The sequence below is a fragment of the Eimeria maxima genome, genomic scaffold (assembly GCF_000499605.1).
Source record: "Eimeria maxima Weybridge genomic scaffold, Emw_scaff41, whole genome shotgun sequence".
NCBI classification, from domain to species: domain Eukaryota; phylum Apicomplexa; class Conoidasida; order Eucoccidiorida; family Eimeriidae; genus Eimeria; species Eimeria maxima.
This window is the reverse complement of record NW_013563841.1, coordinates 63052-77706: the sequence shown is the minus strand read 5'-3', so window position 1 is coordinate 77706 and position 14655 is coordinate 63052. Positions and strand designations below refer to the sequence as shown.

General features: G+C 49.9%; 3 protein-coding genes across 3 annotated transcripts in view; 1 reads left to right on the top strand and 2 right to left on the bottom strand.

The window, feature by feature from the left end:
- EMWEY_00007040 (hypothetical protein, conserved) overlaps positions 1–456 on the top strand; it is a gene marked incomplete at both ends in the record, with an annotated part of 4721 nt that extends 4265 nt beyond the window's left edge. The window contains one exon of the mRNA XM_013478395.1: positions 76–456. Coding sequence (XP_013333849.1) covers positions 76–456 — 381 coding nt within the window. The remainder of the gene's footprint in view (positions 1–75) is intronic.
- Positions 457–1406: 950 nt separating this feature from the next.
- Positions 1407–5196, bottom strand: EMWEY_00007030 (hypothetical protein, conserved; the record flags this gene model as incomplete). The annotated part of the gene is made up of 7 exons (XM_013478394.1): positions 1407–2111; positions 2331–3073; positions 3177–3770; positions 3887–4011; positions 4585–4726; positions 4876–4969; positions 5071–5196. 7 exons carry the CDS (start codon positions 5194–5196, stop codon positions 1407–1409), a joined length of 2529 nt encoding a protein of 842 aa, XP_013333848.1.
- Positions 5197–11173: 5977 nt separating this feature from the next.
- Positions 11174–13458, bottom strand: EMWEY_00007020 (PWI domain-containing protein, putative; the record flags this gene model as incomplete). Its single annotated transcript, XM_013478393.1, has 9 exons — positions 11174–11395; positions 11555–11742; positions 11857–11931; positions 12073–12196; positions 12312–12383; positions 12626–12735; positions 12906–12986; positions 13113–13206; positions 13372–13458. The coding sequence occupies 9 exons, from the start codon at positions 13456–13458 to the stop codon at positions 11174–11176; spliced, it is 1053 nt and encodes a 350-aa protein (XP_013333847.1).
- Positions 13459–14655: the final 1197 nt, after the last annotated feature.

Genomic DNA, 14655 nt, shown 5'->3' with positions numbered 1-14655 from the left:
GGGGGGGGGGGAAATGGGAAATGGGAAATGGGATGTACGGTTGTTGCGTCCTGTCCTGCTGCATTTTTCATTCAGGGACTCCCTTTGTCGCTGCAATCATCCACATGTGTGAAAAGTGTCGGAGATCATCATGATGGGGAAGTGCTTGAGGCAGTACGGGTCACTCAAAATAATGAAACGACCGCTCAACAGATCCAGGGGCAAAGCTCATTTGCTTTCAAGGCTTTGGAGGAGTTGAGCCGCATACAAATCCACGTTGAGGCCTTTGGAGCTTGCATGCGGCGGCTAGCAAGTGCTACTGCCCCTGATGGTTTGAAGGGACTTAATCCGGTTGAGCGCCGCGTTTTGTCCTTTGCGGGAACTCCCAAAGTATTTGCTGCACTGCAGGACTTGGAAAGGGCTCTGGAAACCATCAATTTGTGCGGACCAGGAACTCCCGGAGCGATGCTGTATTAGGTGTGCATGCCTTTTATCCTAAATTGACTTGAACTCGTCGTCCCGTTAGGTAACCGACACCCTCCGAAAGCACTGTAGTCGTGACATCGTGCCAAACGAACGTTGTTTCGTACGTTGAGTTGCCCATGACCTTTGCGCGAAGCTCCGCCTTCAGTCCAGTTGACCAATTTTCACATCATGTACGGGGAAACAGTACTTGCTTGGTGGTGTCTGAGAAGCAAGGGAGGAGTGTGTACCCAATGGAACACCAGCAATAACTGTTTATGCTCCTTCGTTGGCTAAGTGCTTTTCGAGGGCACAGCTGAGCGGCCAGGGCACTAATTACGCTGTTGGATGCTCCATGCTGTGAATTGGTATTGTGTGAATAGTTTTCAATATAGAACTTCGTGAAGTCTTTTGCGTTGTGCCTTCCTGCACGTCTAAAGGCACAAAATAGCGTTTGCTTCACAAGTCCAACTTCTGTTTGGGACAGCTTCCGCCAAATGCAATTTGGCCTGCTGATTACGCAAACTGGACGATGCGACGACGAAATGCAACGATGCTTCAATGGGAAATCATAATCGTATTGCCATCCCTCAGGCTCCGTTGCATTTGAAGCCTGTATATACATGTGGCGCAAGCTGCTGTGCTCAATTCGTAGTTTATCGCTCACTACTGTCGCTGTAGTCAGCGTGTAGCAGCAGGCGCCCAAGCAAAAGAGCCACAGTCCAAATATGGTTGTCCACTGCGGGTACACGCATGCATCTTACATCGCTATTCCAAAACTGCTGTTGAATTTCAACCTGAGGAAATGGAAGTGGTGAAGGGAAGGCGGTCAGGAAGGCCTAGATATGAAGCTGCCATCGGCTGCCGAACAAAATATGTATGGCCATTTAACGCCGACATGAATTATTCCGTCCTGCCACGGAGTTCATTAATCTCATAAGTTTGGCGGCCTGTCCAAATTCTCCCTACGCAAGAGGGCTGACGACTGCACCCGATTTCATCGTCATGAATCCTCCAGCAAGGGCTGCCCCCATGGGCGTTAGAATCTTGCCACGCAGCGGAGGCTTCCTGTGCTGCCCTCCAGAGCTGCTACTGCGATATTCGCCGATGCAGCTGCGGCGGTGTTGTACCAGGCTAGCTAGAACCAGCATAGTTGCTCTGAAGGCGAAAAATAGAGTAACAACAGCAATGAGAATTATGGCTCCCAGGACAAGCAGCGACGCACCGAGGATGCAGAGGTGGCACAGGTACATTTGACTTTCGGAGGGACCTTTCCATCCTTGGCATGTCCATTGGCCAATACCAAGCTGCTGCTGCCGCTGTTCAGATGCAAACGAGGAGAGGAGCTTCTCTTTCGCAAGGCGCCCTGTTACCGCGTCGAACGTCCTGGACAGGATCCACGTTTTGGTTTCCAGCAACTCCACCAGCACCCAACTGTCCGCCACCGCACCAGCCATATGGTTAACAGCAACATATGCAGCATTTGGCGCAGTAGAACGTGTTGGTGGCAGCTTGCTTGGGTGGCTCAATGCGGGGATATTAACTAAAGAACACACCATATGAAGGTTGGAGCCTAGGTCTGCGAAAACGGACGGGTCAGCTGGCTGGCTTGCCACTCCCCGCTGAAAAAGCTGTTCCACTTCTTCGCGCTGCTGTTGGCGTCGAGGGCTCTGCAATTGCAAGCACGCCTGCCGCAGCAGCCTATCGCTTGCTGCAGATAAAACATCCAGTAGGTGCATCCGCCCGTCTGTTCGGTTTCTCTTGGTCCTCGTCAGATGTAACCATTCATGCTCACGCAGGCGACTGGTGATGAGTTTACTTGGAAGCAACCGCCTTGACTCTGCTAACCTAGCAATGCCCGCAGCCCGCGCCGTTGCAGCCATCCGTACTAACTGATCAGCTGCAGCGCTAAGACGCAAAACTGCTACATCACCAAACGGGAGAGCCCTACCAAAGGCCTCTCGGCGGGACGTCAAGTCAAATATTCGATCCCACAACCTCCGGAGAGTTGCATTTACAAAAGACTCAACATCCGGCGGACGAACAATCGATTCCCAAGGAGTTAGCAAGCTGCAAGAACTGAATAGCAAGTGGCTTCGAGAAGACGAACGATTTCCCGAATGCCCAACGTCCTCGCCATCACAAGCGTGCGCCAAAAGCAGGGCAGAGTGCAGCTGGAGCAATCTTGAAAAAAATATTGCATTCCCTCCAAGCACTGTTTCCGTGAAGGCTTCAAATTCGCGTGACAGCGCTGTAATACGTCCCACGATGGGCAGCTCCTGTGCTGGCCTCGATATCAACTCATTGAGAAGGCGCTCCCGATGTTCCTTGTAAGCTTCTAATCGGCTACGGAACTTTGAGGCTTGGTCGCGAGTAAGCTGCCGATGAAAGCCAAGTGCTCGCTTCTGCTGCAGCTGACGATAGAGACGGCGCATTGCTTCGATCTTCTCTCGGACACGACGAAGTTGAACACCCCATGTGCTGTTGCCCTTTGACAGTCGCTGTAAATATTCTTGCCTCCATACTTCACCACGGGGAATTTCCTTCGTCGATTGAAATAATACCAGTTGCAAGGGGTTCTCGATGAATTCGAGTTCCCCAAAATTGCGCTCCGTGTACAGCAAACGAGGGCCTGAATCAGAGACAATAATGCTTCCACTATTCAAACCCAGGAAAAGGATACATACGTGCATTTGTTGTCGTCCAGATATGCTAAAACAGCAGGAATAAAGTACCTGTCATGTCTGCATTCAGGGAAGATGCAAAGGGAACCCCCTCAGTAAGGAAGTAAGAAGCAAGCTCGACCATTGCCGGAGCCGCTCGGCACATCGACTCTGGTACACCATGGCCTAAGCCGCTGCTCGTCATATCGAAGAGGTACACACTCGATCTATCTTCCCTCAACCATCCCCTTTCTGGGGGCTGATCACCAGCAAATGGTGGTGGCGGAAAGGCCCCCTGGTAAGCTGGGGCCCGTTGTCGCCTCCATTCTTGCCTTGGAGCAAAGGCATTTGGCTTAGCTGCAGCGCGGAAAAGCGCTAACAGAAAGAATGGGAGGTGTCGAGGAATCCACCAAAAGAGGTGGGACTGAGTAGGCGGCAGGGTGCAGCATTGCACTGAGGAATCGCACTCGTTGTCGGCGTTCGTTGCTTCCATTTGCCCACTCTCTACATCTATTCTGAGTTCGTCGGAATCTGGGTCTGCAAGCCGCCGGACCTGCTGAAGTGGAGTCATTTTCCCAGCTCTACGACTCTGAAAAGTGGTCAAGTAACTCTGGACCTCTGGCTCATTCAAGCACCAATCTTCTGGAAGGCGCTGGCAATGCATTGCTGTGGCAAAACATTAAAGAGTTGTGACCCACCTTTTCCTAACAATGGTTGTACATAATTCTTGGTCACTACCCTTCGGAACCTGGAAACTACATCCTTCCCAGTTTCAGGCGTACCTGCGAACTCTGCAAAGTGTGTGTCACCTGAGAGTATGATAGGTGTTCTCGCTCCGGAACCCGCTAGCAACGCAAAAAGCCGCTCCCGTGCCCACGGAAAGTGGCTCCATGTCTCTGTCACCAATCTAAGAAATGCACACATAGGGACACACACAAATGCCGGACAAGAACGTTCCTTCAAAGTCAACAAAGATGAAGGAATACCTGATGCACAGTAGACGCCATGCCAACAATTGCACAGCAAATAGGGAGCCAACTAAAAATATCCCAGGGAACTTAAGCTAATCCAAGCGGCGAAACACGTATGTTCCCGCATGATCGCAACCGAGAAAACGAACAGCAAAGCTTGTAGACACCGACGGCTACCACCAAATGCGCGTGCACTTTCTCCTATTAACAAGCTTTTTCTATCACAGCGCCTTGCCTGTGGTTGGCGAATGCCTGCAGTGACGAGACTACTACATTCACGTCTGCTGCTGAGGACTGCAGCTCCTGTTGCAGCCATGCCCACTGCTGCTCGCCCAGCATGTCTCCCATGTCCATAAGCCACCAGCTATCTTTTTCGAATCTATGTCCACATGCACAAACGAGGTATCTGTGAAGGCGGAATGCCTACTTCTCTACGATGAGCAATAATCATGAGCAAAATCTAAGAAGCGACACCTCCTAGTGCAGCTCTTGACCAACCAACCACTCACCGCAAATCAAGAAAAATCACCTTGACATTCAGATCTTCGCCGATAAAAATTTCGTGAGACGAGTATACGCCCTCCCAATCCAGCGATCGAATTGCCGCACTCTTGTCCACGCCCAAAAAATTAAGCAAAGCTTCCTTTGACTCTTTTGCAGTACCACAGACACAAACCTTAAGTTGATTTCCCCGCGAAGTGACAAAGAATCAATGGAGGCGAACCCCATAGTTGGGAATGGAACCCAGCAGAGACTAAAACGTGTTGGCAACAGTAGCAGACAAAGCAACGGCTGCATACCATGTTTAAATGTGTACATTTTGTTTGCATTGTCTTCTCCCATGTCATGGTCATCCCAAGTTCCTGCAATCCTGGGAACTTGCTCCAAGAATTCCTGAGCGGAATGAAGAACCAGCACTGAGACCGCAGGTGTCGCGCAAGTTAAAAGTGAAAATCGAAATATCCCTTGAGACAATAATGTTTGCGTCTTCTCACCGTGTAATCCCTATTTGCAAGTTGGCTGCTGTATGCTGCGATGAGGCCAGGTGGCGGAATTGGTTTCTTCCCCTCTGAAAGCTTCCACAAGAAGTTTCGAGAATCGCTTGCAGTTGGAAGTTGCATATGGTCCGCTGTATGCATGCGTATGCACCCGTCACATTTCCTAAGCAGTAGCTGCAGTAGCTGCAAATGCAAATGTGGCACAGCTAAAGTACGTTGGGCGAGGCTGCAGCGACTGCTTGTGTGAAACTGTCTCAGCAACTGTAAGGCAACAAAAGGCAAGCGCTACCATATACATTGTCCCCCATCCAAAGAAAAGCATGGGGCTTTCGACGGCGGATATATTTCCATACTCGGCGCCCTTCAATGTCATGTTTCGCATCCAGCCCTGAAAAAGATGCCACACAGGACTTTTGTGCTTGTTGGGTACAATCGAACTATCATTTTGACGCACCCAACCACGTTTACACTCTCGTCCCCTGAACTCGCCTTCTGGTTGTCTGTTGCACGAAGCGTATATAATTCGGTGGGGGTGATGAGGATGATGGCCCAAGTCGTAGGGGGGGAAAGACGCCGATGGAAAGCTGCTTAGTGGTTTCCAGAATGCATGTGAAGGGTTAAAAAAGTAATTGGTGGCCATCCCTTCGTCTCCCATTGCACCAAAGCTTGCATGGTCTTGACCCACAGCTAAACCTGAAGTGCCTGTTGGTTGCAAAATATCTGGCATGTCTTCCATTGCCAATACGCAGGCCTTCAGCAGGAAAAGAAGGGAAACCAACCGTATGGTGCGGCCAACCGCAAGAGTCCCAGAGGGTCTTTTTTGGTGTTGCCCCGGATTCAAGGATCGAACGATGCCTAGAAGACTTCGAGCCATCATGGCGGCTGCGCTGCCGTTCAAGCCCAGCGGTCACAAGCTTTAACAGCACTTCACCGCACATCCAGCTAGTCTGGATACTTTGTTTCTAGCCAAATTGTGGCGGCACCCGTTTCTATTTGATTCAGCATAGGTAGCATAGGCAGAACACAGTTTGTCGTCGTACACGGGCAGAATGTTATAACCGTGCAACGCCACGCGCGCCTGCCATTTCTGGGTCCGCCTTTCCGTTGCGCTGGATACTCGCGCAGGTTAATACACCCAAGATTACCAACTGTGTAGGCTGCAGAGGTGAGCACTACTAAGACCTGCGGTCAAAAAAAATTGTGCACCCGCCAAACTGTCCCAACCAGGCGGGTCACGATCAGTTGTTAAGGGAACACCGTACCAAGAGACGAGCCAAATGAGCCTTGCGAAAAGTTTGGATGTTTTACACCAGCGAAAAAAGCAGCATTTTCCTCCGTCTTTGGGCTACTCATCGGGCAACGAATAACAACCCCCCAGCCCCAAAGAAGCCCTCAGCCGCCACCAGTATTCCACTGCCAAAGTCTAGAAAGGTCTCCTGGATATGATAATTCCACAACCATCAATCCATATTTTTTTGTTATAACTTCTGGATAGTGGTGCAATCACAGAGACAGGAGGCGTTTTGCTCGGTCTGTAGGAGTGCCGTCGAGCACATTGTGACGACGCCTGGTTACTTCCATTTAGTATGCCCAAATGGCAATTGTTCCCGTCCTTGTCTCTTTTTTCCCATGTGAAGGAAGTTCGCGTGCGCCTGCACCCAGGCCGGGCGGCCTCTGAAGGTTGCAGACAGCTCGCCTGGATTCTGCACAGCAGCAAGGTGCAAAAGAAATTTCCAGGCCTAAAGTCACGCGTCGAGTTTCTAGGGTAGGTTCATGTTCTCCCTAATGTAGTTATCGGTTGTATGGAAGGGGTTGGATGCCTCAGGTGGATCGATGTGGTTTGCGTGACTTCTATGAGGCAGGAATAGGCAGCAGGATGGCAGATCAGAATGAGTTTATTGGCCATTCAGCATTCCACATGTCTGGCCAATTCTCTGTGCGCCTAGTATATGTAGGTGACACCCGTCTTTTCCTTCGTTGCTCCAGGTATGAGGCGCCATCGGAAGTCCACATCGAACTAAACAATGGCAAGAAGTTCAGGTGAGACCACGTGCGTATCCCCACTGTTCACCATATTGCAGAAATTCTGGAGATTTATAGATTGATTATTCTCGTCTACAACAATTTGTCTGTAATTCTGTGGCTGTTTCGCATTGAATCTGGAGGCTCCCTAGCGACGGCTTCTCTCTCGAAGAGCTGCACATGCGCATAGACCGAGAACAGTATCAACGTAGGCCAAAACATCTCGTCAGTTTACACCTCCGTACAGCAGTGCGAACTTAGCATGGCAAGACGTATCAAGCCATCCTTCGCGAGTGCCAGCTTTTTCTCGTGCGCATGCAGTTCATGTTGAGCATATCAAAGAGCATGCAGCGGACGCTACAGCTGACGATGATGGGTGATATTTTCTACCAAGTGGTATTAAGATGCGTAAGTGGTTAACACCGATCTTTAGGGGATTGGAAGATTTCTAAGTTTTGCGTTCGGGCCTGAACCAAGCCACAGTTGAAACTGATATACCGTCGTCTACCACAGCTGCCACCTTGTATTATTGTTTGGCGTTGCCTGAACGAGCTTCGTGTGTCCCGGAGTACACGGGGTCTCTGTGACCGTATTCATCTATGTGTAGGCGCCTGCGTCAAAGGCCTTCATCTCCAGCGTTGGGGCTTTCCTCTAAGCACGGCATGCACCCGTAAGGCCAAAGGGCTTGCCTCATAATTGGAAGATTGGGAACCTGTGAACTGAAGGCTTGCTAGCTTCAGTATTGGCTACATTTCAACTCCGCTCTACATTGTAGCAAGCAGACTATTTGTACGTGCTGGTCAGGAAACTGCATTTAACCATGGGGCCGGCATAATTAGCTTAGCAAATATTAGGTATTCTAGAGTTTACTCTGAGAGCATTCACTACCAAAGTTCCATCCACCCCCGCTTTAACCTAAAAGGGGCGAGAAACATGGCCGGCCTCGTAGGCTTTACGTATGGAAAACTTACTGGCATGTCGGCAAGAGCCTCAACACTCATCCGCTGCCCGGGAATACGGGTGCAGTAATCGGGGGGCGAGCTTGTTCGACTCCAATCTTCCGAACAGGCTGCTGTGGTGGGCCGAACAAGCTAAGGCTCACAATCATTCACAGCCTGTGGCTGCTTATTGTCGTATATGTTTGGTCTAGATCGAGCTAGCTACTCATGCAGCCCGCTCCGCCTTGACTGACAGGAAGGGATGTGTCATTAAGTACTTCTCTGGGAGCCAGTTGGAGCCCCTTTCCTGAGAATGCATCAGCACATGAGGTCTGAGGGAGAAGTGCGAACGCCGCCCTCTCACGCCCACGCAGAAACAAGCATAACTTCATCATTGGCTGTATGTATATCGAATGCCCGCACCCGCTTCTCACCTTACGCCTTCTGTCTAGATACCGTGTCATAGGGTTGCTGTTTTCTGCCCGTTCTCTCTCTTTATTTGCAAGCATCCACTCTGTCGTGAAACGCTTCGGTTTGATGCCTGAAAGGGGAGCGCAGGGAGCCTCATCGAGAAAAACGCTACCGCACGCTGGATACATTCCACAGCGCCTGGTTGTTAGTCTTGTCAACGCGATAAGTAGGGAAATAGCCTTTCCACGCGTGCGAGATTGGCCCAGACCTACCGATGAGCGAGAAAGTAGTGATCATGAAGGCGACGCTTAAGGAAAAAAAGAGGAGCGGCACCGAAGCAACTATCATGTTGTGCTGCAACAACCATGCACTGAAAACAATGTGTCATACCACAAATGGGGAAGAAGGATGCATTCTTATTTCGAAAATGGCACAATGAGGCAACGTCAGCACCAGACAGCTCCAAAAAACGTTCATCCAGTCGGCGTCCGCCTGTGGCACAATTCTTGGGCTTACTAGTGAGCAGGACTGTCCCTTGCAAACTGCCCCTTATAAACGGTGTGGAAGACGCCCACTGGAGCCAAATGCCAACGCTGCCAGTCATACTTATGGTTGTACGTGGTTTGGGTGAGGCGGTAGACTTTGGGGCTCCCGTCGGGTTCAAATTCACGTGGAGGAGGGGACGGTATATGCAGATGAGGAGAGTGCGTGGCAATATTCCGCACAGTATATATCAGAGGTGCGAAAACTTCATTCCCTATCCTGGGTGCTGGCCCCTTAAAAGTCAGGGCTGTTGGTTGTGCGCAAGAGCGCACGATAAGACTGGGAAGCATCACAGCGACGAGAAGGATAGCCAAGAAAAGAATGATGTCCCTCTGGCTGCTCGTCCAGTTCTGTTTTGGAAGGAATGAGCACTAATTTCGTAGCGGTGGGACTGAGGTGGAATTCATGTCTTAGTGCAGGCGGTCACGTATTATGCCGGGCACTACAACAGTGGCGGCTGCCAATGAAATCTGAAAGCCGGAAGAAGCGACATAAGCACGTTTAATTTATAAATGTGCTAATAATAAGTGTCGTCGAGGGATATGCCATTTGGAGAAGATGAGGTTTCCTTGTAGGCTGCTCCTTGACGCGTCTGGGAGCAGCAGTCGCTGCTAGCCGCCGCTGTGTGGGGGAAGTGTACGAAGTTTCTTCCCCATTTTACTCGCATTATCAGTAGTGACACGCCGAGATCGAGAAAGGAATGCTCACTGTCGAGATGATATAGTTAGAGATGGGCCGTTGTGACTGAAAGCAGCCATTCTCGCGTACAAGTTTTCCACTACCCATGAAGGTTGCAACTCGTAGACCACATGCAAACCAGGGGAGGCGAATGACGAGAATGCGAACGTCTAGAAGGATTCCAAGGGACCAAACGAATAGCTTCCCAAGCAGGTACTCACCATCGCCTATCGAGGTTCCTAAGCTCACCAGCGCTAGTTTCTCGGGTTTATGGACCGTGAAAGCAAGTGCACAACTTCTGGACATCCTGCTGCGAAAGCACCCCAGCAGACAAGCATGCCCAATCCCCTTCAGGATGATACATTAACGCAACAATTTGGGAGATAGTTGCCTACCCGTAGCTAGCATGAGCTGATGTATCCATATGCCACATTTGTGGTCCTCGTCGATGTACCCCAGATCAGTCCTGGTCCAATGGATAGGTCTGCTCCCTCTTTTTGAGTAATTTCCGTGGCTACCAATGACAGCGAATGAGGGCCTACTTCTTTTTGAAGAGCTCGACAGCCGTAGAGGTAAACAGCCATTGCCCAAAGCGTTAGAGCTATCAATTTTGCTCAGTGACGTATGTGCCAATATATCGAGCACCCTTACAAGGACTTTCTGCTGGCACCTTCTGGCTACACCAGAAGTGGAAGACAGTCAGTAGAGTTTGCTAGCAGGAAGTAGTTATTCGCTATGCAGCACGCAGACCCCTATGTATGATGCATCTACGGAGGCAAAGTTCATACCTCTATAGTGTGTACAATGCCCTACCTACGTCCCCTGCTGCAGCCCCAATTCTGCGTTCTGCATTGCCTAGCAATCTCTAACTCCAACCTTAAATCCTAGCAACATGCTTCTAGCATACGTTGGCTCTGTCGTTCAACACCTGAAGCCTGAGACTAATTGTGGCGAAGTAAACGGGGGAAGGTACGATTGCGCTCAAATGACTGTGTCCCGGATTACAGTCCCATAATTTGACCAACCAACACATGTTTACACAGCTAACAGCGACAAACCACTGGTTCAGCGTCATAATTGCTAGCAATAGCCAGCACAGCCAAGTAACAACGCAGCAAGGAGGACCTGTCGAGGCTCGGGTATACTCGCTTTCTCGGCAGCATGCGGAGCCAGATTACTCATTCATTGCCTGCTTATGAACACAAATAGCGTCAAATGAGACAACTTGTGCTACTAATGCGCAAGTGAGCCATCAGCCTTCTTAAAGGCCAGAAGTGTCTATTCAGTGATCGTCCCCGGCCAGTACAAGCTGCGCAGTATGGTCAGTCGGAAACGAGTGATAGCATGGGGTGGGCTGCAATTCTTGGGTAGAGAGAGCTTCCTGCTTATAAAGAGATCGAAGTAAACCAGAGCGTATTTAAGTCTTGATTAGCAACATTCTTTCCACAAGTGCCTGCCAACGCCTCATCTGTAGACACCCGTGCAGCTCTGACGCAGGATTTTATTGGTCACATCCACAGGAGCGCAACGTGGAGGCGCAAACCACTCGCATGGCAACTAACCGTCAGAAGGATCAGCCAAATAGGCATTGACAGCTTGGCTTTTCCAGCTCCACTCGTGCCAACGGCCCTTTCTGGCAGTGCAGTTGATCCAAAGGGCCTGCTGTTGAGGAGTAGTTTAGTCACGATCACTTGAGCGACCACGCCTACGGTCACGATCCCTTTCCCCGCCTGTGTCACCTCAGAAAAGGCGCAATGATTTACTTTTGTAGTGAATATGCACCCAGCAGTAAAGCGTCCAGCGGACTTCCACGAAAATCTATGGGTACAATCAGTCAGTCAGCCTGTTGGTAAACCTGGCATTTGGTGGAAAACCTGGCAATCCCTTACCTCGGCTAGGCGAACGTGACATGCTGCGGGACTCGCTCCGCCGGCGGCCTCTCCGTCTTTCATGTCTGTCGCTTCGAGTACGACGGCTTCTGCCGCCAGAACGAGAACGGCTTCGACTTCTGCTGCGATCATGGGAGGCTGAGAAAATGCATATCCAGCAAAATCAACCCCATATCTTCCGTGCCCTCCTTTACACCACGGCAAAGCCCTAATAAGGGGTAATTTCCCTTACGAAAGTTACAGTAAGACGACCCCGCGGGAAGTCACCACTTATTAAGCTCTACGCCTAATTGTTGGCTTACGTGCGCGGGCTCGTGCTGCTGGAGCATCGTCGTTATCCCAACCTCTCATGCCACCCGTGTCTGGAATTGTGTCGTCTGCATATGCAAAACAACATAAACACAGATAAGCTAGTGCTACCGCACCTATAAGTTCTGCGATGTCACACGGTTTGCTGCAAGATTATGCCGCACAGTTCAGAAAAGCCAAGTGTGCTACGGAGCAAGACCGCAACGTACATGCTACAAGCGTTGGCGGTTTTGGAGGCGCCGTTCCGGTAGCGAATTGTTTGATTTGCTTGTTAAACTCTGTGGCCATCATTTGCTCATGTCTACGTACCAGCTCTTCGTTTATGCGTGCCGCCTGTCAAAACAGTAATTTTAATACGGTATGCACAAATATGCAACAAAAAACAAATGCCATCCCCGTTGCTGAAGTGCACAGTACACACCGAGCCATCCCGTAGTCGACTTCTCACCTCTTCTCTCTTTCTCTCCATCTCCAGCCTTCTGTTCTCCAAAAATTCAGGAGGTATCCCCGTCGGGGTATTCTGCACACAAAACGAAGCTGGGCATCCAGGAATGCGACGCCTTTTTGCGTTTCTTGCAGCTCTAACAGCTAAAGAACCGTAGGAACACTTATCACGGTTTTGCCTGACCGCCTTAACGAGGCAGCATATTCTGGAAGGTTACATCTTGCACGTCCCCAGCATACAATTTCTTCTACGTGAAAACTAGCGAACTTAACAAAGAAATGCAAGCACTGATACTTTTGGCCACTGGCCCCTAATACCTGGGCGCTCAAGAGGAGTTTCCAAAGCTCGCGAACAAAATGTGTCGCCTGCTTCCCAACAAATCCAGTAAGCGATATTGCAAGCTTCTTGGGACACAGGTAATTCTTTCCTGCATGCAAGCATCACCGCTTCAACCTGCCATGAGTAAAGTTGTGAATCGTGGGTTAATTTACCGCGGGGGCAGATACCCCCAAACATTTTCCGTCCAAACAGCAAGTCGAAACCAATTATTCATAGGAATGCAAATAATACCAATGCGCAGCCAATTCCCCGCCTTACTCTCGTCAACATCAGCTGCGAGAGCTTCCTCGGGCACCAACTGCGAAAGGCAGTAGGAAATAACTATGTCATCTTCGAAGCCTGAGCGAGCAAGACCAAGGGAAGAAATTGCAACGTAACGCGGTGTTGAGCGTTGGACGTGCTTCTTGCTCAATAGGTTTTATAAGTGTCCAAATTCACAAAGTTTCCCTATGCAGCAAACCCTACCGAGTAGCTCGGTGATCTTGTGGTTGATCCAGGCCTTCATAACCTCCACATTCACCTTGCTCATGTCCACCTCTTGCTCGAATATTGCCGGCCACTACAAGAAGCAAAATACGGCCAGATACGCAATGAATTCTCTCCTTTGTGAAGACTGGAGACTACAAGCGTCCACCGAAAAAACTTGTCACCTATGAGGGTGTCGAAATACGGAGACCAAGAACAACAAAAAGCGTTGGGCTCGTACAAAAGGGATACCGCTTACTTTCCTTTGCTCGATAAGTTGGCTGTCCTTGTCCTTAAAGAAAGGAGTCTGGTCCTTGGAAGTCCCCTTGTAGAAATTTCCCGACATTGCTAATTCAGCGAGAACCAGTATAGCTTCGAATCAGCCAGAGAAACTAAAACCAAGTAATACCCCTCCTTAAAGCAAAAAGGCCTTAAGTACCTTTGCTTCTAGGCAATACACTGCAGTATTGACTGACCCCTACGCGTTCCAGCTAGGCGACTAAGTGATGGGCGCGGGGGGCAAGAGGCTCCGGCGCCAATGGCAAAAGGTGGCTGAAGCGTCCCCGATTGTATCAATAGCGTTAGCGTGTATAGGTGATCGCGAAGCTCTAGTAAAAAAAATTCCTGCGCTTTTTTCTTGTCCCCTCTTCAGGCATGGTTTGGGCACACCAGAGTCTCTGGAGCTGTAGAGGATGAGCTGATATCGGACTTCCACCCCATACAGATCACGAGAATAAGTAAAATTATTCAGCTGAAACAGTTGTAAGGGCCATGCTTTGAGCAACTGAGGAAATGATGAATGGAGTGTAAATGCGTGCCTGGCCGCGCAGATCGCCGGGCACCGAATACATCAACAAGCGTAAGAACAGCGAATGTTCCGGTGATCGAGAAAATAAATCTGTATTTGCCTACAGAACTAGGACGAGCAGCACAAAGGTTGCGCGTAGAGAAGGTTTGGCTCTTGCTCTGCATGCATCGGCAGGAAGGGGCCCCATTGTGGAGAATCGCATTGTCTTGTTCAATCGAAGGCAAGGACAGATACTGATCCCCATGGCGTAATTAGTCAGATGTGCTATTTGGGACTAATTATACTGATACCATATATTCAATGGATATCCTTCTACTGTCTTACCCTTGGAGGAGGACAATATTCGGTGCCGCAAGCGCAGTGCAGCGAACCCCTCTAAAACTGGCTGCGATATGTGGGAAGCGAGTGTTAGCAGCCGGGCATGCCATTACCCACAGAAATGGTGTTTGTAGAAGCTGAACTTTTGAATGGAGACACTTCTCCTGCAGCAGGCAGTACAAACTGCTCGCCTGCAGCGGGCAGTTTTGTTTGTATTATATGAGGAGGCAATAGGCTGCACTTCTAGATTAATGCACCGCAGGATAGCATAATTTGTGTTATGCTGGCAAGTCTGGCCGAACCGGATACGTGAATTCTTACCAGCCCCGTGCAGATGATCAGTATGCAAGCAAAAGTTCTTAACAATAGTTAGCAGTGTTTGTGCATACAGCAGAAAGCTGCTGGAAGGGGGGGGGC